The 24728-nt window shown below is 35.3% G+C and overlaps 1 protein-coding gene across 2 annotated transcripts; it reads right to left on the bottom strand.

The window, feature by feature from the left end:
- Positions 1–4889: 4889 nt before the first annotated feature.
- Positions 4890–23466, bottom strand: LOC137394625 (uncharacterized). 2 transcript variants are annotated; one of them, XM_068081370.1, is made up of 11 exons: positions 23393–23466; positions 21624–21729; positions 19157–19393; positions 16703–16796; positions 14637–14826; positions 12549–12699; positions 10846–10942; positions 9037–9112; positions 6959–6993; positions 6589–6656; positions 4890–5027 (listed from the first exon to the last, which is right to left on the bottom strand). In XM_068081370.1, exons 2-10 carry the CDS (start codon positions 21724–21726, stop codon positions 6623–6625), a joined length of 1017 nt encoding a protein of 338 aa, XP_067937471.1. In that variant the 5' UTR covers positions 21727–21729; positions 23393–23466; the 3' UTR covers positions 4890–5027; positions 6589–6622. The 2 variants fall into 2 exon arrangements, with proteins under 2 accessions (XP_067937471.1, XP_067937470.1); XM_068081369.1 differs by lacking the exon at positions 6959–6993.
- Positions 23467–24728: the final 1262 nt, after the last annotated feature.

Here is a 24728-nt window from a genome sequence, read left to right as displayed (position 1 = left end):
ATATCCAATAAAGTATTTAAAAAACATTCATGATAATAAAATACGAAGTCAGTTCTTTAAGATTCTCCAACTACAAAGAGCTCACACCCTATCTACTGTATATACTATATTTATGTGTATATATGTGACCTCGTTGTAATGTTTGATTATATCAAACATTACATTATATATTATGGTACGAAAGTGCTGCATAAACATAACTGGAAAACAAGAAGATTCTTTCAGGCTTAAAATTAAACCATAAAATACATTGTAGCCTTTTATAAGATAATCTGCCACCGATAAAACATGTCTGACGGCAAGCTTGATGACAAATAACAAATGTACATAAAAACAAACCATTTTAAGTAACTGTTCAACTGAAAACAGTGCAGACTGCTATACAACTTGTTATAGAATAGCTTACTGCATTAACTGATGCATAAAGTTATATTTTCATAGAATTCAGAGCATTAGTTCACAAACAACCCCAGGGTAACGTCAGACACGCCTATCTCAAGCCTATCTTGAAGGTTAACTTGCAACAAAATTCACATTACAGCTATTTGGTATCAAAAGATTCACCATGTCTTACTCTGCTGTGTTGAGAATTCAAAATATGTGGCATGCGATTACAAGCTCTTAAAGGCTCAACAACGAACAGTCAATCGTAGCCATCATGAAAACGCCGTAGTTTGAAATCCCTTTTCAAAACGACTCAAATGGGACGTAATTGAACACGATGGCTTTTATTTACACGTTCATGCGACCTCAATCTTTGCTTAATATTCTGCTTATGAGGTTATAACTAGCACTGAACAATATAGAATTTATCAATTTAACCCAACATACCCAACATGCAATTCAGTATAGTCATACAAATCATGTTTTTAGGAATGCTAGAAATTAAGCTCACAATTTTTTCATAGAAAGTATTAGAAATCTGATGTAATATCCATAAAACATGAACAACACTTCATACTTTTGCTTTTATATCAAGAGTCGTTAGAAAAGAACAAAGAAAAATGAGTTAGCTACCCTCTTTTGTAAGAGGAGAGATTACTCCTATCTTTGATATAAATGTAAGGTCATGGAGAACAGAACACAAGTCATTGCATCTAGGCTAAGCACTTACCAAGACGACCTGCCTCAAGTTGGCAGCTGTTATTAAAGAATCTAGAAAAAGTTGGCTACAAAACTCTAGCTTTAATATTTGCTTTAATACTGTTTCAAAATGGCCCTAAACAACAGAATTGATATTTGAAAGTTAACAATAATAAACCTTTACCAACTCAATTGCAGGCATAAAAGTTATGAAATTAACAGTGAACTTCTAATGTTTTTTCCTAAAATTCGAACTTCTAAAACGTCGAATAATTAAGGTTTTGTAAAGACTAAAATTGCTATTTTAAGTGTGTTATTCATATATAATTTGTTTGACAGTATCTTTCTATAATCCTTCTGCAGAACAGGCTCTAAAGTTCTAAACCATAAACAAAAATATACAGAAGAGGCAGAGTTGCAAACAGCTTACTATCAAAAATTAACTACCTAAGTGATGTACTGGTACCAACCAAACCACATTTCAAAGGTTTCAAAGCTGACCTAGTAGAGAGCTTAGAAAATAACATAAATCTGTTGATTAAAAATTCTAGTTTAAAACTGTTTGTTAATTTCAACTTCAACGCCTTTAAAACTGACCAAGTGAAAAGCTTATGTAATGGCAGAGCTCTGACATCAGAGTTGGCTGCCCAGCCAATCTAATGACCGGCGCCACAACCAGATCGAATCTCATTGTACAGTTGTAAACAAACTATAAAACTATTTTAAGGATTAGAGAGAGGACGATTACAAATGGGTGCAGTTAGAATTTCCTATTTATTCTTTATTGATTCTAACACACCGTGAAACTCGTGAAATTATAAAATTATACATGTATTTTCACGAGTTTATTGCCAATTGATAACTAATTTTTGGTAATCGATTGGCAATCAATTCAGTAAGTCACAACATAATAACCAGTAAATCAAACAATTTTTGTAACAGCATCATTTAAAAAAAATGACTAAATATTAAAATAGCAAAAATAAATACTGACCTGTGCCTCTATTTAATCCAAACAATATTCCAAGACAACAGTACTGTACATCTAGGTAGGATCGTACCAAGCTTACGTTGTGTCATAAAATTTGAAATTAAGAGGTGAGCGTTGTGTCATTACTTTCCTACTCAGTAGGCCCATTTCTATTGGTCGAACAAATTGGCCTGTGGCAGCAGGAACAAAGAGTAAAGCTGTATAACAAGATCTGTGCAACTATTTGATGAAATAAACAGCTATGAAGCTCAGTGTAATATTAAAATGGATGCAAAATACCAATATTAATCAGACCAAGGTTGCTTTTGTTAGTGCTAAGTTGAAACTGGAAGAAATTTGTTACACTCATCATCACAGCAGGAGACATGAATGTAGGTTAGCCAACACGGCATACTGAGCTGATTGACAAAGGTCTGGCAAGCCGTGTCAGCAGAAGAGGTTGGAGCCTACTGTACGAAGAGGCTCTATATAAAAGGAGCCTGATGCAAAGGAGAAGGCAGAGATAGCAGCAGTCTCTTTGTTTGTTGTTACTTATATGTGCCTATATTGACTTTATGTACTTGTATATATAGCTCAAAAATACGTTCATAGTGTATAAATATATATTCATAGGGTTCAAATACATATTCATAGTGTTGATACACTCGGTGTAATTTTTCTTATAGAGAGTAAAAAGAAATAGCAGTTTCCTTTACACTTGGAGAATAACATAAATATATGGGCTAAGAATTCTAGTTTACATCTGCTTATTAGCTTTAACCTTAATGTCTTCGTAGGCACACTTCGTAGGCACACTTCGTAGGCACACTTCGTAGGCACACTTCGTAGGCACACTTCGTAGGCACACTTGAAATGTTAAAACTCCAAAAATCCTGAAGATATTGACATAGCGATATGTTTATCAGTTGCTAAAAATTTGGAAAGACATTCTTATGAAAAGCTCGTATCATTGCATAAAGTGTTAAATTGCAGACCTTTTAGAAACAAAAGAAGAACAACAGGAAGGAGTATGTTACCTTAGTTAAGTGCTTTTGAAAAAAAAACTGAAACTTCAACTTAGAAAACTACCAAGCCGAAACAAAGTATATTTTTGCAGTTTATAAACAAGTTACAAACCCACCTAAAAACACGTAAATAAAACAGACTCCTGGAGGAACCACGCACTGACCCGAGCTCTAAGATCAGTTTATAATAGAGTTCACTTGTGCTATTTTGCTTTATGTTAATGCCATGTTTTTTGTTTGCATTCATAGAATGCTAGAAAAGGACTCTTTTAGCACCTGAGCCAGCAACAGCGTGAAACATTTCATATTGTAGATGTATATAATAAAAATAGTGTTTTTTGAAAAGGATACCTAAGCCTATCTCAGATTCAATCATAATCCTTACTATAACAAAAGGACATGGTTGGAGGTTGGGTAAAGACTGCAGCTTGTGGGCCTCGAACTTGTAACTTTTGACATAAGGAACCAAACCTCTAACAGTTGCACCAACCAACCACCTTACCAAAAGTTGGAATAATTGTGAAGATACCGATTCTTGGCGCACACCTGAGAATCCCTCACAACACACCAGACTGACAGGTTACTACTCCTACAGGTAAAACACATCATGCCTATGATACCAAGAAAACTTATAACCTGAGAATTCTGATGATATACAACAGGATACATCACCTGCACATCGTTATAAAACCACATTGCAAACACCAAAATGATATTTGGACTAAAACTGCCATCAGCTCATCAACCTTACAAACTAACCAGGCATGTTCAACCTCAAATGGCTACCCGCCTAGCTTTAGCTTGTGAAACACACTAGATTTCAGGCAGTCCTCGAACTCCATCTGGAGGAGTCTCATTCACATGTAAATGCTTCAACATAACTCAAGACAAATGTAATGGACTAACCCCTTAGCATTTGGTGAATGATCAACATGACTCCTGACCTAAATTAGTTTCAAGGTCGCTGATGATAACAATACATAAATTCTTCAACTTCATGTTTTGAACCAAATATTATAATAAATAATAAAATCTAGGTGCTAAGGCTATCAAAGCCTCTTTCTGAATTCATAAAGACAGTAAACAGTAAGTAATATACACACAACTTGGTAGACTAGTCAAGTTTAATATAGCCATAGTTCCAAAGCGACTGATGATAGATGCAAATCATAGAGGTATGACTATGAAGTAAAAGTAGAGATAAGCTCTATCAGTCGGAGCTCATGCTAATTAAATTAAACCATTTCATTTACATAGCAACGTGGTAGACTCATAGATGGCTTATAAAATGTTGATATTAGCCTGTGACCTCCAACCATTGCCAAGTCAGCCCGAGTTCTGTCATCCAATCCACTAACATGCGACACATACTTCTGATACCTCTCCTCAGCAGGTAAAGAGCTGTCCAACAGGAGACGACTAAGGTGTCTGGTTGACCAATAAGAATGCGTTGAGGAGGAACGAGATTTGGTAAAGACAGTTAGATTAGGTGACCCGGATCTTAGCGATGCTGTCAGTCGCCCTCTACCACTGCGAGTCAGTCGTCGAGCTTCGTAAGAATGACAATTTTGTGTCTGCACGTTGTTTGCTCGACTTATGACCGCTTGAGGCACACGGTAGGTGGGTGTTTCTTTTGGAGCACGGACAACTCCTGAATGTTTTTGCTGAGTAAGAGCTGCTACCACTGAGTCAGCGGGAATAGTGATAACATGAGGTTTAGATGCTGCCGAGCTGATCTCGGGCAACCTGGAAGAACGCCGGCTAACAGCACTGCTCCTTCTCCAATGAGACATGTGCGTATCATAGTAGCGCTTGCAGTAATTCTTTGGGCAGCACTGCATGATGCCACGATCGTTTTCATTCGCTGCTTGCTTACGGAAGTTTATCGATTTTTGTGGAGAAGACGATCGAGCGGGCCAGCACTCTTCCATCACATTCGCTGTTTATAGCTACAAATGTTCGCAAAGAATCTTTAAAAAAAATTTTATAATAAAATGAGACATTCACCAGAGAATAAACAGTTCTATGATCTCCTTCAAAACTATATTATCAGGTTTAATTGTAATTAGGCATTTATTACTTTATTGTTAATTTCATTTACTATGTTTTTCTTTATTCCATTTACCATTTTAATCTGTATTTTATTTACAGTTTTACTTTTTCATAGTTCATTTAATAGACAGTTGATGAATAAAATGAACCAATAAATAATTGTTGTAATGTCTTATTTTAGTGTAACGGCATCAATGGCATATAAATAAATATACCAATAAATACAGTAGAATCTCTACTTATGAAATCAATTGAATTAGCAAATCCAACTGAGTTAGATGCACTGTACAGAAAACAAACACAAAACAAATAAACAGGCCAAATTCCAAAATACCTTTTGTATCTAGAAACATCATTCATAGGTTGAAGCAAATTTTTTCCAAAGGATACTTTGTAATTTGAAAATTTTGTATGTAAAGACTTTCGTAAGTAAAGGTTTCACTTTATATATAAATATAAACTAGCTGTGCCACCTGGCGTTGCCAGGGTAATAAAAAAGTTTGGATAGAAAATTGATTTGTTTTTAACTTATAACAACATTTCCCATTCTAACTTTCAAACTAAATATCATGAAAAAAATGTTTTGTGTTATTGAAATAAATTAAGAGAAAAACAACTGAAAGGTTTTAAAACTTTGTCAAACAACTGTAACTTTCAAACTATTAGCTTGGCACATTGCCAATTGAAAATTCCAGTAAGCTGCTAGGCTTCTAATGACGCTGCGTCAGCATTATTGTCCAGCTACAATTATTCTATAGCTATAGCCGGACTACAGACAGACATACTTTGAGAAATATATATATATAGATATCTAAATAAATAAAATAAATAAATGGCTTTAGATAAGTGGTAATATGTAGAAAATTTAATACTATGTAGAATTTAGAAAATATAGTAGAGTAAGTAAAAGTAGAATAATTAGAAATAAAAATATAAGTAGAAGAATATAATTCAAATAACTGATAAAGGCATGCAGCTTGTTACTAGACATACTGAATTGTGGTAATGAGGTATTATTTATAATATATATTTAAATGTACAATATATAACATTAATATTTATATATAATAACATATTATACATTACATATATATTTATAGATATTCATCAGTATAAATAAATTTATTTATATATATTTACACAATATTTACATAACAACGTATATATAATGTATTTATACATTATATATAACATATTTATACATGCTATGATTGAAATAACTAATTAAACAGTATGATTTTGACAAGAACGTGTCAAAGGCTGGTTTCCCAGAAAAAGACCCGTTACTTCCCCCAGTCAAGGGAAAAATGGTGGCTAAAACTCTGCCACCGCTGCATCTCTAACTTGAGTGTAATAATGAGGCTTTGTGCCCAGGAATAACGAAGAGAGACAGTCGACTAACATCCCAAATCATCTAAAACAAAACGGGGTAAAGACTCAAACTGCCATATTTGTTACCTTTTGAAAAGTGTGTTAAGTTGATTTGCTAGACTCACATATGCCCTTCCGCTTTCATCAAACCAAACCTGCAAATACATATGCGCTGTTAGGACAGCGTAATGGGTTATTGTAGCGAGTTATGAAAATACTGAATAGTATAGCAAGCGAACAAGCAATCCATAGAAAGTGTGTAAAAACAGCTTTGTATTGTAAGCTCCTCTAGCATGGATTAAATTATGCTAACCAAGGAAAGCAGAACTACAAACTAGCCTGATCATTTCCAACTACAACTAAAATCTTTGCACCAAGAGAAACTATGTAAGTCATCAGCCGTAGGGAGAAACCTGGTAACACACCTACACCAACACTCAGAAGGGCTAGAGCTTACCCTAAAACTCCATGTCTATTCATGTGGTTCACGTACTGCAATAAGATAGGAGTTGTCTTTTCAGAGGATGCAACTGGAAACCTACCTGTCATACTTTTGTTCAACTCATTCAATAATTCCTTTTCATTTTTTGCCTCTTTCAGCGCGTAACAACAAACATCATTATGTTAATGATTACTAAATCCATTAAACACTTACACATATATATATTATACATATATAATATATATTATATATAGATTATATATATAATATATATTATATATAGATTATATATATATTATATATAATATATATAATTATATATATATAATATATAATTATATATATATTATATATATATAATATATATATTATATATGTATATACATACGTATGTATATACATACGTATGTATATATGTATAATTACATACATATATTATATATAAAAATTTTTATTGGCGTAAATAATCATCAACAAAATGATATTTTTTATTACATGCCAAAAAAAAATATAAAGACAGAAAACAGAAATTTTGTGAGTTGAACAAACGTGTATTTAAAGGTTGGTAGTCTATTAATACTGTGGAGTCTGGATAGTGAACTTTAGGTTGTGATAACAGAAAGTTCATAAACTGAACATAAGATGGTGGATGTAGTATGTTGGTGTCAGGAACAGAAAATAGTGTTGGTCATAGGTGTGGAAAGATTTGCGGTTTACGCAGAATTTCGAAACCTTGTAATACAAATGCAGAAACGAGCAAGTTTGGGACAAAGTAATTTTTGCCAAGATTTTGTGATGTGATAGGTGGAAGTGTGGACACTGGAAGACATATCTGCTTCAAGAATTTTTTACATTAACTCAAAGTATGAAACATAGACTATTTCCAGTTTTTGTTGACCAAAACATAATGAGATCTTTTAGGCAAGCTAAAATAAACTACAAAAAAGAAAACAAAGGAAACTTCATTGACAGTGCACAACGGCGGATGCTCATGATCTTCGAGAAGTGAGTTGATAAACAGAATGAAGAAGAGAAATGCTGAATCATATGCAGCATTCTTTAAATGTTCCGGCGATGACAACCACCCAAAATCCCAGCAAGTTTGACATATCAGTAGGAGTAACTCGGATTAACAACACAATAACAGTTGTTAGGCAGTCAACAAGGAATCCATGTTAAACACGAAGCACTCTAAAATCAAAGACAAACCTCTCGTCCCTTCAGTTGGTCTGAAGCACACTGTTTAGATAAAAGGGACATCTAGTTTGTTGTACAACATTAATAGTTAGTTTAACATAACCTAGACCTAACATAATTTGAGTTTCCCTACGCATAGGGAGTATTCATAGGATGATGTTTGAGTTCCAGCCGTGCATCTTACAGTTATGTATGCCTCAATGGCAGCGTATGTATGCCTCAATGGCAGCGTATGTATGCCTCAATGGCAGCGTATGTATGCCTCAATGGCAGCGTATGTATGCCTCAATGACAGCGTATGTATGCCTCTTAATGATAAAAGTTTTATTTCATTTGCCTATGTTTCATCTTTGACACAGCAATTACTATACCAATTGCAAATTAACCAAGTCATGTAAAGAAGATAACTCCAAGTTTATGTAAACAAACGGGCCTCAACTGCTTCTTGTCGATTTTTGTCGAATTCTTGTCAATGATAGATGGTTTTTAAAAACACGCTTATAGACATTAAAACCGAGCAAAAATTATGATAGATTTGTACCAGACATTGGTTAACCTCAAATACACCAACACAAATATTTAAAATCTAAGAGACAATTTGAGTTTTCACAACTGTGTTGTTCATTAATTATTCAATATACCATTTGAATAATTTACCCTACATGATAATTTCACCAAAATGGTGTACTTTTTCACACAACTCAACTTCTTCTACGTACACATTCAACAAGTCAATGTTTTGCCAAATCGATGTTTATCACAAAACGTCTCACCACAGGAGACGTGCTCAATACAGGAGACGTGCTCAATACAGGAGACGTGCTCACCACAGGAGACGTGCTCACCACAGGAGACGTGCTCACCACTATGCTCAGACGACACGAACATTCGCTTACCTGATGCTTTAAAGTAGAAATAGCAGCGTGTGTAGAATTATTGGAGTTAATAGGACGAAGAATTCCACTCTTCGAGCTAAAATAAGGTAAACAATACAGATTTTTACCTCGGCAGCGAGGCGTCAGCTGCGTGGCGAGCAGACGTACAGAGAAATAGTGAGCTATACTCCATAGTTACAAGGTACAAGATTCCGAGCAATAGCATTGAACTGAATAGAGCAATTAATCCTCATTGTGCCCTGTGAATAATTTTGGTATCATGACAGCCAAATGAGGCTAATTCGGTTAATTTCTCTATAAAAGCTTTTGATGGCGAAGGTTAGTTTGTTAGATGACTGCCCTATTCGCAGTGTATTACCAGAGACTAGATGTAATTACCAGCTATGGGTCAACAACAGCTAATGGAAACAAGATAATTTATTTAGTAAACTAGTAATCAAATTCATCAGGCAACAGCCCTGGCTACAGACAACATGATACACTTGGCGTTCTTCTGAGTGGTCTTTACTATGATAATACTGGTGTCTGTCTGTCCATCTGACCAAAGCCTGAGTTAGCGCTTGGAATAAAATATTTCTTTTAACGACACTCAAACACAAGCCACTCGGTTTGGTTAAACCAAAAACCTGTGACAATCGACCGCCTTGCATTGCAGAATCATTCTGAAAATACTTATTTTCTGCGATGATCTATCAGCAGACATAATGATCTCTCACACCACACTAGACTACTAGAGTACAGGCAATTATGACTAAATATGAGTCAAACACCGCCATATTTTTTAATTTGGAGTTGTCATCTTTTTATTATAACAGCTGAGATGGAATGTGTGTAACATTTTTTCCTGTCATATCCTTTGAATAAACTTGTGGACCTCAACTGCCAATGATCTCTACATGCTGTACATACACTTGTTAACCTATTTCACATGTGTATCAATGAAATGCAAAGGTGGAAGCATCCATAGAGCAAAAATAACATTAGTCGCATCAGTTGAAGATTTAGAACACCAGCCCAAGTGCAGACCGTTTAAAAACAGTTTCTTAGGCTATTCAAACAATATAAAGATAAGGAAGTGACATTAGGACTGGTAAATCGATCATGGAAGATTGCGCAATGTCAATATTTACTATAATAAGAGCCGTATCTGTTCGAAGCCAGGGTTAGAGGGTGGGATAAAAGACTGCTGTCAGCAGGACTCGATCTCACAACAATCAGCTTTGTAGACCGACATGCTAACACCTGTACTAATCAACCACCTTGGAGTTAGTTTGAATAATTGCACACTTATTGGCACACCTGACTAGCTCTTGAGGCTGGTTCACACTTTATCAGAGTTGGTCGATGTTAATCCCACAAATACTTTGGTTATCGTCTACAATAACAATGTTCGCGCCACCCAAACCCATCCTAACTGTGTTTACATCAGCGAAATGTCTGTCGTATAGCATCCTCATTATACAGTGAGGTTAAGGAAATGACGAAATATTACTCCCGCAACAACTGTCATACAAAATATGGATCAAGCAATCCGCGATGGCCAATCACCATCGTCGAAGTGGTGTATGTCCCACAGGCTGTTGTGGATACTCGGGGAATCACTGTGAAAGTTTGACAGCTGCAAACTTTCCCGAAGTATCCACGTTGCCTTGACCGGTGCCCTCGGTTTACAGTTCTCAAAGTCGATGAATAATCACCGAGTGGACAAAAGCCAACATGCGACGATAGAGTGTGAACCAACCTTTACGACACACCAGACTAGACACACTAGACTGCTAGGGTACTGCTTGTATAACACCCTTTTCCTACCTTGAAGGCTGAGCTGATATGAGACCATTTTGAGGCGTCTTTGTAAGGGTTGACCCAACAAAATATTTTGACCTTGGAGCTGAGCGATGACCTTTACCTGTAATAAGCGTGATATCTCAATTACTTTCTACCTACTGTAAAGACATGGATAGCCCAAGTTGATTAGTCAGACTCGCTGTGTATCGTGACCAACAGTTTGCATCTCAGTTGTTAAATTAGTCACAACTGATCAAATTAATCCATTTATTGGATACTGTCTGAAATGCTCACTCACACCATTAGCAAACCTTTTATCAATCCACAGTTCAAAGCAGATGAGGAATTTCATTAACTACAAGAGTCATAAACAAGACAAAAATATTAAAAAAAACAAGGAAAAAACTGAGCTTCACCTGGTGTATCCATTGAAGATAATCATATCTATGGAAACCAACACTTGCGTATATGCAGAAAAACATCACAAACCCAAAATAAATTGTGTCAAATCGGACGAGACGCAAAAAAACTCTAAAATCAATAAATATGTTGATGGAGAGATACAGCTGAAGATCTCCCAGTTAACAGTCTCAGTTCGTGTCTTTGCATTAGACATCAAGTCACCCCGAGGCAGTGAGCATCATTTTCAATAATTGGACCCGTGGGACAGTTTAACATATCAACAGGCTAATTCAACCGTGTCGTCTGTCTCCTACCTAACCTAGGGCGCTAAGTTACACAAATAGCAAACCATGCTAATATATGGAGCTTGAAAAATAATATGATTAACTATAATTTACATAAACCTAACTACACAGCATCTCAATCGCAAATTTAAACACAAACATTTTTGTGCTATATGAAATGCTGTTTTACATCGTAACATAAGTCAACTGAAACATAAAAGCTATGAGTTATATTAAAACCTGTTCAGTTTTTCAGCCTGGCAAACCAACTTTTACAAAGCTGTTCATTACCAGCTATTCTTCTCCATAGAACCACCCACACTTACTCTACTCATAGAATCTCTCTTGATATCTACCACTTCAATAATCTGGACATCGTCACCTTCATACAGAGCCTTATAAACATGAAATAAGCTTTCTGCTGACATCTGAAGAATCAAAGACACTAAGCTAGTTATGGCGGCTTCGAAGCTGCACCCGCTGTCATTTTATTTCTTAGCAATTGTCATACTTGATTACAAACAAAAAGAAAGTTCTAGAGAAAAAATTGCTGGAGGTAGCTATTCCACTTATAGACAGTTTCAACAATTTAAAAATGTTGCCACATTTTGAAAAAGCTGACCGAGTATGTATCCCATACAAACAGACGGGCAGCGCACAGACGGGCAGCGCGCAGAGGTTTTATCAAATATATTAAACAAATAGAGGTGTTGGCTATCATGTGAATTTTTAGAAACTGCAAAACAAATGAGCGGTAGTAAAAAAATGTCATAAGTGAAAAACTATTATAGTTTATAAAAACTGTCGTTGGCCAAGCCAGGTCCACAAATCACTTATCAATTGTGTGGGTCCAGACAAAATATTCAAACATTTTCTATTCCTGCAAGTTCAAAAATAAGCATTGTTGAGGTGCCAGTTTGGATTACAAAATATTCTATTGTTGACAGTTGTGGCTGTCAGTTATGACATGTTTAGACAAGGATCACTTGTATGACCTGTAAGTACGCTGCGTAACTTAACTAGTGTAAGTTTTTAATTTACCATTGGAAGTGAGAGCTGGTGCTGGTAAATAGCCACCCCATTTCCTCCTCCCAGAGGTTTCACTCTTCTCCCCGTCATATTCTAGGTTGAGGCGCTCCAGCCCGGCAGATAACGTTATGCTCCTCTCATTGTCTTTTTTCCATGAAAAATTCTGTTGCCAATAAAAAAACAAAACTTTGGTTCAATTTTGTGGTTATATAAGAACAAGTTGAGAATAAGCTGTTATTTCATAACCGAACATGTTTCGATATTACTAGCAAAAAAAAAGAATTTCAATATATTCAGTGGTACAGAAATAAACAAAACCTTGACCCCTGTCTCTTTCACAATCGCTGATTTAACCTAGGTCACAACTAGAGCTTCATGATTTCCAAAAATCACCAGACAATGCAAAGGAATGATTATTATTAATATGTAAAAGAAACTTGTAAACCTTTGTTAATATTTTTTGTCTATTTAACTTAAAAAACCTTTTTTGTGTTCGTGATAACTGGAAACATTTATTTCATGAATGCCCGTGTGTGTGGAATGCCATGGAGTGAGCTTATTATAAAGCACCTGTGTGTTTAAGTTTCAGTATCGCTTGCTCCGAAATCGCCATTACATAATTATATCGTTATTAAAATTGGCAAAATCTCTTTAAATGGTGGCGAGTTTCAAATCGTCTACCATAAAAAATCGCTACCAAACCGTGAAATCGCCATATCGTGAAGCTCTAGTCACAACCAATTAACTGTTTTGTTGAAAAAAGTTTCATACAAGCATCAAAATTACAAGCACACTTTTTTGGCCTTTAATACTGACAGCAAGTGGGACAACATAAGTTCCATCATTATGCAAAAAATAGCGTTTGTGATCTATTTCGATCTTTACTATAATAAGAGCTGCGTTTGTCTGTCTGTTTATTTTAATACAATATAAAATAGTATAATACACTAATTACACAAAAACTGTATTTTGTTAGAGAAAGAAAATGAAATAATAAGAAAGAAAAAAGAGAGAAAGAGATCGAAAAATCAGCAATCGATAACCAAACAGCATCATACTGTAAGTTCCGGGGTACAAGTCGGCTCGGTGTGTAAGTTAAGGTCTAAAGTTTGGTTTAAAGATCCTGGTTTTGACATGTACCAGCTGCATAAGCCGACCCCTTCTCTAACTCAAATCGTTTGATCGCTAATAGTTCAGTCAGCATCAGAGGCGGGCGAGGCTTGAGAAATGACATTCAAATATTCCATCAGCAAAAACGCATGTCTTTTTATGCCATCAGCATTACGTACAATTAACGAAAGAATAAGAGATGACAGTTTTAGAGAAGAAAACAAGGAACGGAAAACAATACTTCGCCATCGTACTGGCCCGCCTTGCTAGTATAATAAAACTGTCAGCTTTGATAATATGTAACAGACAAACCGCAAAACAGATTTCTGTCAGGAATCGTGATTCATGTTCGAGAAAAAGAATGAATGGACAATAGTGGACGTGTTAAATGGATTACCGAAGTGTGGGCTTGTGAGCAGATACTACAAAAAAAAGCATTAAATGGGAAAAAAACTAAGTTAGTCCAGATAACAGTTTCTAAGGATCACAATTTCGATGGTGAGGATTGAGACTCTGATCTCATGTTGAGTAGGATTACTAGTATTTTACTATTTTATAAATAAATCCCTATATGTCATATCCTGTTATTTTGACTTGCGATGGTTTTTAAAGTTGAATTTACTAGAATTCGTGTCATGAAAAATGTGACAGCTGTATAAGTCGATGATGGATTTTGGAGCTTGAAATTTGGTGTCAAATTTTTGACTTATACGCGGGAATTTACGGTCTTTCTGCAGCTCCTCTCTTGAGTGTTCAATGTCCAGACTTTTGTTCGACATGCAAAGCAACAATACCTCGTAAATTTGATTCAAACACTGGCTTGTTTGATTACTTACATTTTTCAAAAACTAATGTCGGATTTTATTTCTCTAAAATTTTCATATGTATATTTACATTTATGTGCCACCTGCTATCAAAATGGCAACATATACTATATACATAAAATAATCCTTGGGTCCAAACAATTGGCAGAATAAGATGTTGCCCAACCTCAGTGACAGAAGAGCTCTGTAGGCTACTTGAGCTTGTCGGTCGTTTAAGCAATTTGCTCTTTGACTGGGTACTATTGTGGTCAGACGGCTCCCTAGAGTCGTCCTCCCCTTCCTCTTGTTCTACATCGTCTGATGGTGCATTGCTGGCGGCTCTATTACTCGACAGTAAAGCAAGTCTTTTACGATGGCTACAAAATATACTGCTGGTGTAAGATAACTCCAAGATATATTGCTGGTGTAAGATAACTCCAAGATATACTCCTGGTGTGAGATAAAAATAACTGAAACATAAAGAGCTAAATAAAGACCACAATGCTAGTATCAATGCTGTACACAGAACACATCTCTGTGATTTTGACAGCTCAAAATGGAGTCAATCATGGCAACAGCACAAAAAACCAAGTTTGATCATACGTGAAGATGTTCCCAACTGGGCCATCGTCAAGACTAAAATCAGCTGATGTGCAAACATTGAGGAGTATTCTGCACCTTTGGCTTTATTCATTCACAGATGGGAACCGGATAGGTACTGAAAAACCAGCAAGCTGAGTGTTTTTATTTCACATTATCAAGCGCATCGACAACACCAAGAGGAATGTGCTTAAATATTTCATAGTTCCCTGTTATGTTTTTGGTTTTCATTCGTAATTAGTTTGAAACTGCTATTAGCTCTCCTACATTAACTCACATGTAGTTTGTACATAATAATTTTATATGGCTGTTGAATGCAAGAAAGATTTATGAGCTGGTCAAATCAATGATATACAGCCCAAAAGGATAGCCGACGGCTATCATATGGGCGTGGTTTAATTATGGAGCTCTATTAGGATTGTGCTAGCCTGGGTTTCAAAGCAAACACAACTCTCGCGGGGCGGTCGCGTTGCCTTGTTAGGTTTTAGAAAACACGAATCGCTGTTATCGTTTCATTAGATTATTCAGCCAGTAGACCCCGCGGGTCACAATAGCAAACATTGAATTTCTGCAATGTAGGGGTAATACCTAACCAAAATAATGTATCTAATCAAAATAAAACATTTCAAATTACCTATTTTTAGTAAATTTAAAATTAGTAAAGGTCGTAGTATATGCCTAAAGTTGAATATAATTACCCGAACAACGGCATTTTTTTTCTAGTTTTTGATTAATATTTTGCCACCCCTAATATAAAATGACAAAGTCCTTCATCGGTTTCACATTGTTTTACCTTGCCAATAAGATGGGACAGCAGGCAAAGCTGTGCAGTGTAGTTTTCATACTCAAAATCTAAATGCAAAACCGAATTTGAGCTATTTTACGATTGTGACTATTAATATCACGAATGCTTGTGAATGGCAACTGACTGATCATAACGGTGACAATATTGGGATACTATATTTGTTTGACAACAAAATGAATTCAACAGATAAGTAAAATAACCACTATAGTTCATAATATTCGTAAATTTACAAGGTGCTTTATTCAGCATATTTGTTTTTTTCGGGTGCCGTGTCCGGGTTAATCCTAACAGAGCTTCATAATTAAACCCCGCCCATATGAGCGCCGTCGGCTATCCTTTGGGGCTGTATATCATTGGTCAAATTAAAGCATGTAAGTCGCTAATACCGAAAAGTGGGTTCACCAGGATTCTGAAGTGCAATACGATACACAACCAATGTGCAAAAGCAAAAATAAGCGAAAAATTCAAATTTATCAAAAAAATCACACAAATAAAAAAAAATATAATTTTTGTTTTCAGAAAAAAATTATGATTTTTTTCCAACTCTGCATGCGGTTGTATAACCATATTGCATTGACCATAAATTTCGGCTGTATTACTAGGTTAGAAGTACAAGCTTTGGGCATTAAACCATTAAGGCCATTATGAATTGCTGATGAGGTGATGCTACAACCACAGGCTATCCTTGTCTGAGGATAGTTACTAACTGACACCTAGTGACTAACTATTACCAAATAGAAAATGGTTGCTGACTAATACTAACTGAGACCAGATAACTAATTACTGCAACGCTACTGGCCACTTGCCATTGATCTCTAATCTTAGTTTCCAAGTACTTGAGGACTGACCTGTGTCTCAAGATTTGTAGTAACTCATTCTGTTTGACTTGAGAATAAGCCATATCAACTCCAGCCTCAGTTGTCACAGTTCCAATATTTTCTTCTGCAATCAGAAACTCACAAATTTTAAAGAGCTATAAAATAATTAACTAGCTCTCGCTTCATTGTGTATCTACATGTATATATATGAAGTTCAATGTTTGTCTGTCTGTCCAGTTCTATCAAAACGGGTTTTAATAATGAGAAATCTGCTGCAAACTGGATTTGAACAACAATCCTCCAGTTCTGTTGACAGGCATTTATTCAATACACTACACTGTCCAACTGGCTATACCATGGAATAAATTGGGCACATACTTATGATACTTGCCAATTTTTTATGGCTTCATGTTCAACAATGCAGCTAGAAAAGGTGCAGAGCCATACAGAAAAAAATTGGCGCCCTTATGTGAAGAAAACAGGTTAAACTCACATGTCCAACAAGACTATTGCAATCAATTTAAAGCTGTCGTAGGCACAGCAGCCGGTACAGTATGAATTACACAGACAAACACAATACACAGACAAACTAAACACCTTCATTTAAAAGTGTGAATGTTAAATGTTGTATATGTTAAAGTTTAATAAAAAAATAAATTTTCTGCGCAAAAAACAATTTTTATCCCCGGGCAATGCCGAGCATTTGTCTAGTTAGCGATAAAGATGGATATTTATATTATGTTTAGCACATGACTTCAACGGCACAGACACTATGTTTCAGAGTTTAGCTTATTGCACTGCTATTTCTGTTAGGAAAGGGCACAATATTTGCTAAAAAAATGCTGGAAATAATAATCCTACATTGTGATTTTATTTGCAACGAACAAAATTACAAAAAAAAACATGTTAAAAGTAGATGCAACCGCACATTGAAAATGCTAGAATTCATATCAATTGATGGCGCACATGCTAGACTGTGCTCCTAGTCTAATATTAGCTTGAGTAGCTCCCAATAGATTAAATAAAAACCATTGTCTAGCACCTAACAAATTTTCCTAGGTTTTGAACGATTTTGGAATACTATGTTTTGCTTGTACCCGTTGAAAAGATTGACAATGCATTAAACCGAGTGCATGTACATATAGAGTGCTGCATTCAACATTGTGCCTGCAATAACACAACATAGATGCATGAATATTACACTATCCACAACAAAAGGAGATGGCTGGCTGCAGTCTTGAAGGAATAAATCGAAACAAAATGGCAACCTTTATCCAAAGTCACTTCATACAGGCAAGCCATACATCTGCAGACACAAAACAATTACCTGTTCAAACAAGACCACAATATAGCTGTTAATAAATCGTTTGACAAATACACAGCAACTTATTCAGTAACTTCAAAGCAACAAAAGGAGCATCCGATTTCTGTTATGCTTAGGAAATTGCTGATGATGTCTGCGCACACTTGTTTGAGAATAATAGCATCTATAATCAGAGCGACTGGAACACGAGCTACCCTGCGTCTCAACAGCAAACTTGTTATGAAAATAGAATCATGAAATCTCGGCATTATTAAACATCATAACTTTAAAGAAGGGGGGGGTCAGCAACATCCCTTATCCAAATCTAATCTCAGCACACGATCTCTAGCTAGTGACAATCTTTTGGCTAGATACCCCCCTGATGCACACTCATTAGCTACTTACGTCAAATAAAGTGTGGCCAGCAATCATCCCACCTTACCAACGATGTCATACCTGACATTTGGCATCGACAAGCTTAGCCAGAGAGTAAACATTCGATTACTACTAGCAATATTTGCTCTACTTGTCAATATTGATTCACGTATTGACCAGCTTCCAGCTAATTAACTCCAAATATTTACCTATAAGCTGCTTACTGGGTGGCAGATCTGAGTTAAGAAACTGCCAAAAGATAGCCATATTTGCTAAAGTATTGGTGAGAAACTATACTATAGTAACACCCGAGTTCAACACTGGCTATAACCATTAATGAACTCTGGCTATTACATGATTAAAACTGACTTTGGTGCTCCAGCTTTTGATTAATCAAGCACCTGCTCAAGCTGTCACTTGTACAGATGTCAATCAAGAGTTATCATGTCCATCATAGACCTATTAACTATACGTTATAACGTTATACGTTATGGTATAACTATATAGTTATAGGTCTATAACTATATATATATTACTATATACATGTATGTATAGTTAATAGGTCTATGATGCCCATAAAGATTTTAGCCCACAAAGCGTCTACTAATAACTGTAATATTGACATCTGTCAATCACAGTTTTTGGGTGCGTGGAAACTGTTATCCATTGTAAGCCAAGACTTACCGAAAAATACAATCCACTGTCTGTAAAAAATTGGTTTATTCAACAAACAGTTTCAAAGACGTCCGACTAAAAACATGAAAAACTATTCCCTAAGACTTAAACAAACGTAAGCTATAACCAACCTGATAGCAAGATATGGCTTCCTCTGGTACTTGCGGATGACAAATTTCGTGGATTTTTATGGGCATGAAGTACCCTGTACTCATCAATATACTGTCCTATAATCTCATGGTGCTTGAACTGGCTCTCATTTGTGGAGCTAGATGGACGGGGAAACACGAGTCGCTTCCGATTTATCTGCTTGCAACACGGAGAAGGTAGCACCTGCCCAGCCTTGTCTTTCAAAGAAGGCTCCCATTCTAAATCATGACAATTGTGATAAAACATCTAGACAACAAATGACATAAGCAAATGAAATATTAGGTGTTAACCAACTAAAATTACCGTACTTTTCAGCTAAAATATTAGCTAGTCCATCTCATGTGTTTTCAAAAGTTTTTTGCATAGGAGATTTGAATTCCAACAGCATGGCTGTAGCTTATAAAAAAAAAATGGTAGTTTGTGCGAGAGAACTGAGTAGCAGGATCTCAATAACACTGGGTCAGCATCACTAAAAATCGTTGATTCAGACCGTCGTATATAGTTTATGCTTTTAATTTATGATAATCAACCGCTTGCAGTATAAAATACATGTTCAATGAATGTTGGAATTTTATTGAATTTGATCATGCCAAACAAAAGTAATTTCCAAGCAAAGGTCATTCCTAAACAAATGTCATTGCCAAACAAAGGTCATTGCCAAACAGATGTCATTGCCATATTAAGGCCATTGCTAAACAAAGGTCATTGCTAAGCAAAGGTCATTGCCAAATCAATAGAGAAAGTGCTGTATCTGAAATCCTAAAACGTTATTTGCTTTGGCTCCCATTCACTAGAGTAAGTCATAGAAATGATAGGCCTACTTAACTGATAAAAATATTAACCGCCGGTTTATACTACTTCTTTATGACTAGACTCTTTTCTTGGAGGATTTCAAAATGGAAAAAAACCTTTGGTGTCATTTTAATCATGCTTCAGTGGCTAAAAAGAGATACTGCTTGTCTACAAGCAATCTTCCGCAAATAGACTATTTACTTCAGAACATTGTTGTGATGCAACAGCAGAGAAGCAGATTTGACAAATACAATTTTAGGAGTCGTGTATTCTTACTGGTACAAGCTACATGTTGGTGTCATCTCAAAAACTTTGAATGTCTACTATACGAAACCAAATCACAGCAATGCACATCCCTCCAAGAAGCTGTGCTAGTTTTCTGTGTATAAAATCTGTCAATCAAATATGCTTAATATTCATTACTCAGTGTATGTATGATCAGGCCCGTATTACCGGGGGCGGCTGGCCGGCTGAGCCGCCCCAACTTTTTAGGAAGTTTCTGTGGCTGAGTACAGTCAAACTCACCTTTGGATAAAATGTAACATTTCATCTCGAACACGAGGTTAACTCGAACGGATTTGTTTGGTTCGTTCCCATGCAATGATAAATTGCTTCAGATAACTCGACCTCAACATCATTTACTCGAACAGTTATTTGCCCAACGGCTATGGAGACGGTTTTTATGGCTGTAGAATATCACTTTATTCCAAGCCATAGAGACCACAATCAACTTTTAGCAGTACTTAGGTGTCACTATTATCATCAGCGTCGAAATATTCTTGTTAACGACTTTTATAAAGGTTTGTAAAAGGTCAAATTTTACCAAACATCCGCTTGGCCATGGCCCATCGAAAGCGTGGAAACCTCCGGATGAACTCAAAATAAAATCGGCAAAATTGATCTTTGTTAAAACGGCCAAAATAAAAAGATATCTTTTTTTCTGAGAGTTTTAACTGCGGTCAAGTTTTGCCTATTTAAATCTAAAAACGTCTTGTTAGTCACATCACCTAAAACAAAACAAATCTCAAAAAATAGAAAAATGTTAATACTTTCCGATAAAATTTTTTAAAACTTCACATGAGAGGCCCGACTGAGGCCCTACATGAGAGAAACCTGTTGGGGGCTTATACCGCCCCATCCACACCCCAGGTGCTCATAACTAGTCGCCTAAAATTAGCCGGCCCAACTTGCAACCAGTGAACACAGGCCTGTGTATGATTAGTTCCACTGTCCACCTTTACAAGATTTTATCAAATGTTAACTGTTAACATTAATCTGACTATAATGTAAAACATAAATTTTTTCTTACCTTCTACAGCACCAGCAGTTTATTTTAACATATCTAATAACATATTAATCTGATAACATGTTAATATATTCACATGTTATCAGATTAACATTTGAATATATTAACATATTCACATGTTAATCAGATAACATATTATAATGCTACCATATTAGTATGTTAACATATTACCATGTTAATATAGTAGCATGTCAATACATTAACATATTATTACCTTAACATGTTAATTATAAATATAAATGCAAGAATACAGGTACAAGCGACATGTTTTTTGCAAATTTTCCATCAACTTAGTCCTACAGAGTTCTTGCTATGCTAAAAAAGGTAATTGAATATGTCAACTGTGTTACCTGACAAAGAAGGGTGACTAGATTGAATCTGCCTCCTTTCAGGAGTTCCTCTCTCTACCAAGTCAAATGCAAACCATGGTATATCCAAAAGATCTAGAGACATCTCCTAAAACGCAATGACTGCTTTATCACTCACAATCTGAAGATATCTGTACATCAGAGTGATCTGTTCTCTAGCAGACCATTAAGTATATTTAATAATATATTATATTAATAAATCAACAATAACGCCATGACATTACAGACAGAAACAACATCTAGACCAGACTCGCCTTTATAAAGTGTCTGATTTAATGAAACGTTAAGTGAAGAGTTTGTAAATTATCGATGAATAAGGCTCTTTCTTGCTGACCCTTCAAATTGATTACCTAACAAATAAAACCAACTCTATCCTTGAAGCATTAATTTGGTTCTATTCTGCTTCAAGTTTAATATATATATAACAAATAAAAGGCAGCAAGAGTAGGCGTAGAAAACCCTGAAATTAATATTTACGCTAAACAGCATGGATCGATACAAATACATTACTATGACGATGCACTGATGAACATTTTGTGACAGGTAATTTCCGATGTTGTTAATGCCGTTAACAATAAATGAGCCATAACTCAATTAATCAAAATGATTTAGGTGGAACGAATAAGTAAGATGACAATATTATATTTTTGTGCTTGCTTCCTCAAATGGCTAGATATTGTACACACTATCTTAAAAAGGAAATTCTTGGTGTCTCTTAACAATAAATGGTTGCAGGAAGTAGGACAATTGTAGACAATATAATTGTCCTAATATGTTTTGACTAATAACTTTACAACTAATTATTTTATAGTATTTTATGATTTTACAGTATTTTATCTTTAAATACTGAATAAATCATTCATGCTTCAAGGCAAAATGGCAAAGCATTTGCAACAAAGTTCAATGATACCTTTGATATCACTCAGCAGGCATATGGTAAATTTTTTCAATGAAACTTGCCTTCATCATGCTAATACCCTTTCAATATTCCTAAGGAGAACGTTTGACTCTAAAACTGCCTATTGTACTTTTGCTAAACCAAAAACAAAAAGTGTTCTGATTGCTATAAATTTAAAAATGGTCATAGCTCACAGAATATTTCCACACCTTGCAAGCAATTAGATTATTAACTCCAATAGCTAACAAAATTAGTAGCAGCTGCTAAATATTAAAAGCTTTTTCTAAATTTTAACTTTATTTTCAAGTATTTCAGGTCATAGTGTTCTAGTATCTGGTTGGGATATTTGAATGGCGACAACGATTGGATGTTCCTTATGATGAGAAGTTGGAAAACTGGCACACTTTCAAGTAATCCTTTGAGGTGGCCTTGCAAAGCAACTAGAACAGTGCCAATAGTTAAGATATATCCTCCAAATACTAGTAAGATTTGCCCCAGTTTAAGTAGTAGCAATATATATCCCTACAATTAGTTCAGCATTCGGACTCCTAACAGATTTCTTAAATTCTGATCTTTCTCAAATACCTTTTTCAACCTTAGTATAAATTTATCTTCAATTATAAACAATGGCCTACTAACACCAGCTGCTTTTCATTATTTTTTTAAAGTTATAAATTTATAGAATATTTTCAGAAAAGAAAAAAAAAACTCGACAAGTTTGGGACACGTTTGGGAGAGCTTTACTTGACTGATCTGCTTCAGACTTCACACTTTCGCTAGCGAATGCCTGCTACCGATAATTTGCTTTACGAATGATTAGGTATCATTTTTCTAACATTCCCTATAAACTTACATAAATTTCCAGTGCAATGAACCATAATATACTTATAAAATGAAACAAATAAACAAGTAGCTATTAGTTTAACGATAAACTCCATTCAAGGAGAGTGCGTAACAATGCGTTAGTCCAAAAACGTACCTTGTTGGCCAACTTGGCTATTGAGTTGTTATGAAAAGCATTCGATGAGTGTACCACAAATTTGGAGTACAATTGATGTGCAAACTCACAAAAATTGTTTACAATTACCGTATTCGTGTAATAATTGTATTCGATGTCTAACAAAGAAAACACTCTATAGCTGATAGAAATGACAAGTGAAGAGAGAATATAACTCCGAAATAAAATGTACATTTATCAAATCAACACTCATGAGAAAGCAATTAAGGTAGTTTTAACTCGTTGAAACGAATTGAATTTAACATGCATTAGTTTAATCATATGAGCTTACCGACTACAGAACTTTTGGTAATGTTAATGTTGATACGGAATCTTTGAATGATTACTTGACATTAAGTTCTCCGAAGCTTGATCACTAAGCAAAACTTAATTACCTTATTTTAAAGGACCATAGCTAGCAAAAGGTGTGTAGAGATGAAAAAACGTGGCAGCTATAACATTTCAAGCTTTATGAAATTATATTTTGATCCTGTTAGTTAAATCAACTTAAACCCTACATTTAAAAATCAGAAAACTTGTGCAAACAACTCCGCACTTTACTTTATGAAGATTACCAAATCGAGCTGGTAGAGAATATTACATGTACATGCAATAGGTGCAAATATCTGGATCTCCTAACATTGCGAGATTAAAAACAGTATTCATAAACTCTTTCAGCTATGATAGAACTAGGTCTATAGTTCTCTCAGACAGCTTGTTTAAACAGACTTGAAAGAATTCAGTCCAGGCTATAAGGTTTATTGAAATGCAAAGAGGAGAGATTTCTCAGTAATGGTAACAAGAGAAGGGTTAAATCTAGATTTGATAAAACACAGGAGAACTATTGCGAGTAGAAACATGCTTTTCGAAATTTTCAAAGATCATCACAAGTTGTTAAGTATAAAATATTATGATCAAGATAATAATTTATGAACTTGGCCAAACTGATAAGGTAATGATCCCGGTTATGAGCTAAGCTTTTAAACCAGATCTCATTTGTATATTGGTAACGGTCTCAATAACTTGGCCAAGATTTAGCCAAGTTATTGAGACCGTTACCAATATGCAAACGAGATCTGGTACAAAAGCTTTGCATATAACAGGGATCATTACCTTATCAGTTTCTTACCATGGGCTACTAAAAAACTTAAAACTAAATTAACACCATCTTTTGAAATTCTGCTTACAGTGT

The sequence above is a fragment of the Watersipora subatra genome, chromosome 4, assembly GCF_963576615.1.
Source record: "Watersipora subatra chromosome 4, tzWatSuba1.1, whole genome shotgun sequence".
Lineage (NCBI taxonomy): Eukaryota > Metazoa > Bryozoa > Gymnolaemata > Cheilostomatida > Watersiporidae > Watersipora > Watersipora subatra.
The sequence above is the reverse complement of the archived record's forward strand: the minus strand, read 5'-3'. Positions and strand labels throughout refer to the sequence as shown.

Excerpts from the sequence above, each read along its gene's own strand:
- LOC137394625 (XM_068081369.1), bottom strand. The coding sequence starts at position 21,726 with ATGTCTCTAGATCTTTTGGATATACCATGGTTTGCATTTGACTTGGTA. Across the intron at positions 9,113-10,845 it reads ATATCAGCTCAGCCTTCAAG|CTCGAAGAGTGGAATTCTTC; the intron begins GTAGGAAAAGGG and ends ACCTTATTTTAG. Across the intron at positions 6,657-9,036 it reads TTTCTACTTTAAAGCATCAG|GTTTGGTTTGATGAAAGCGG; the intron begins GTAAGCGAATGT and ends ATGTATTTGCAG.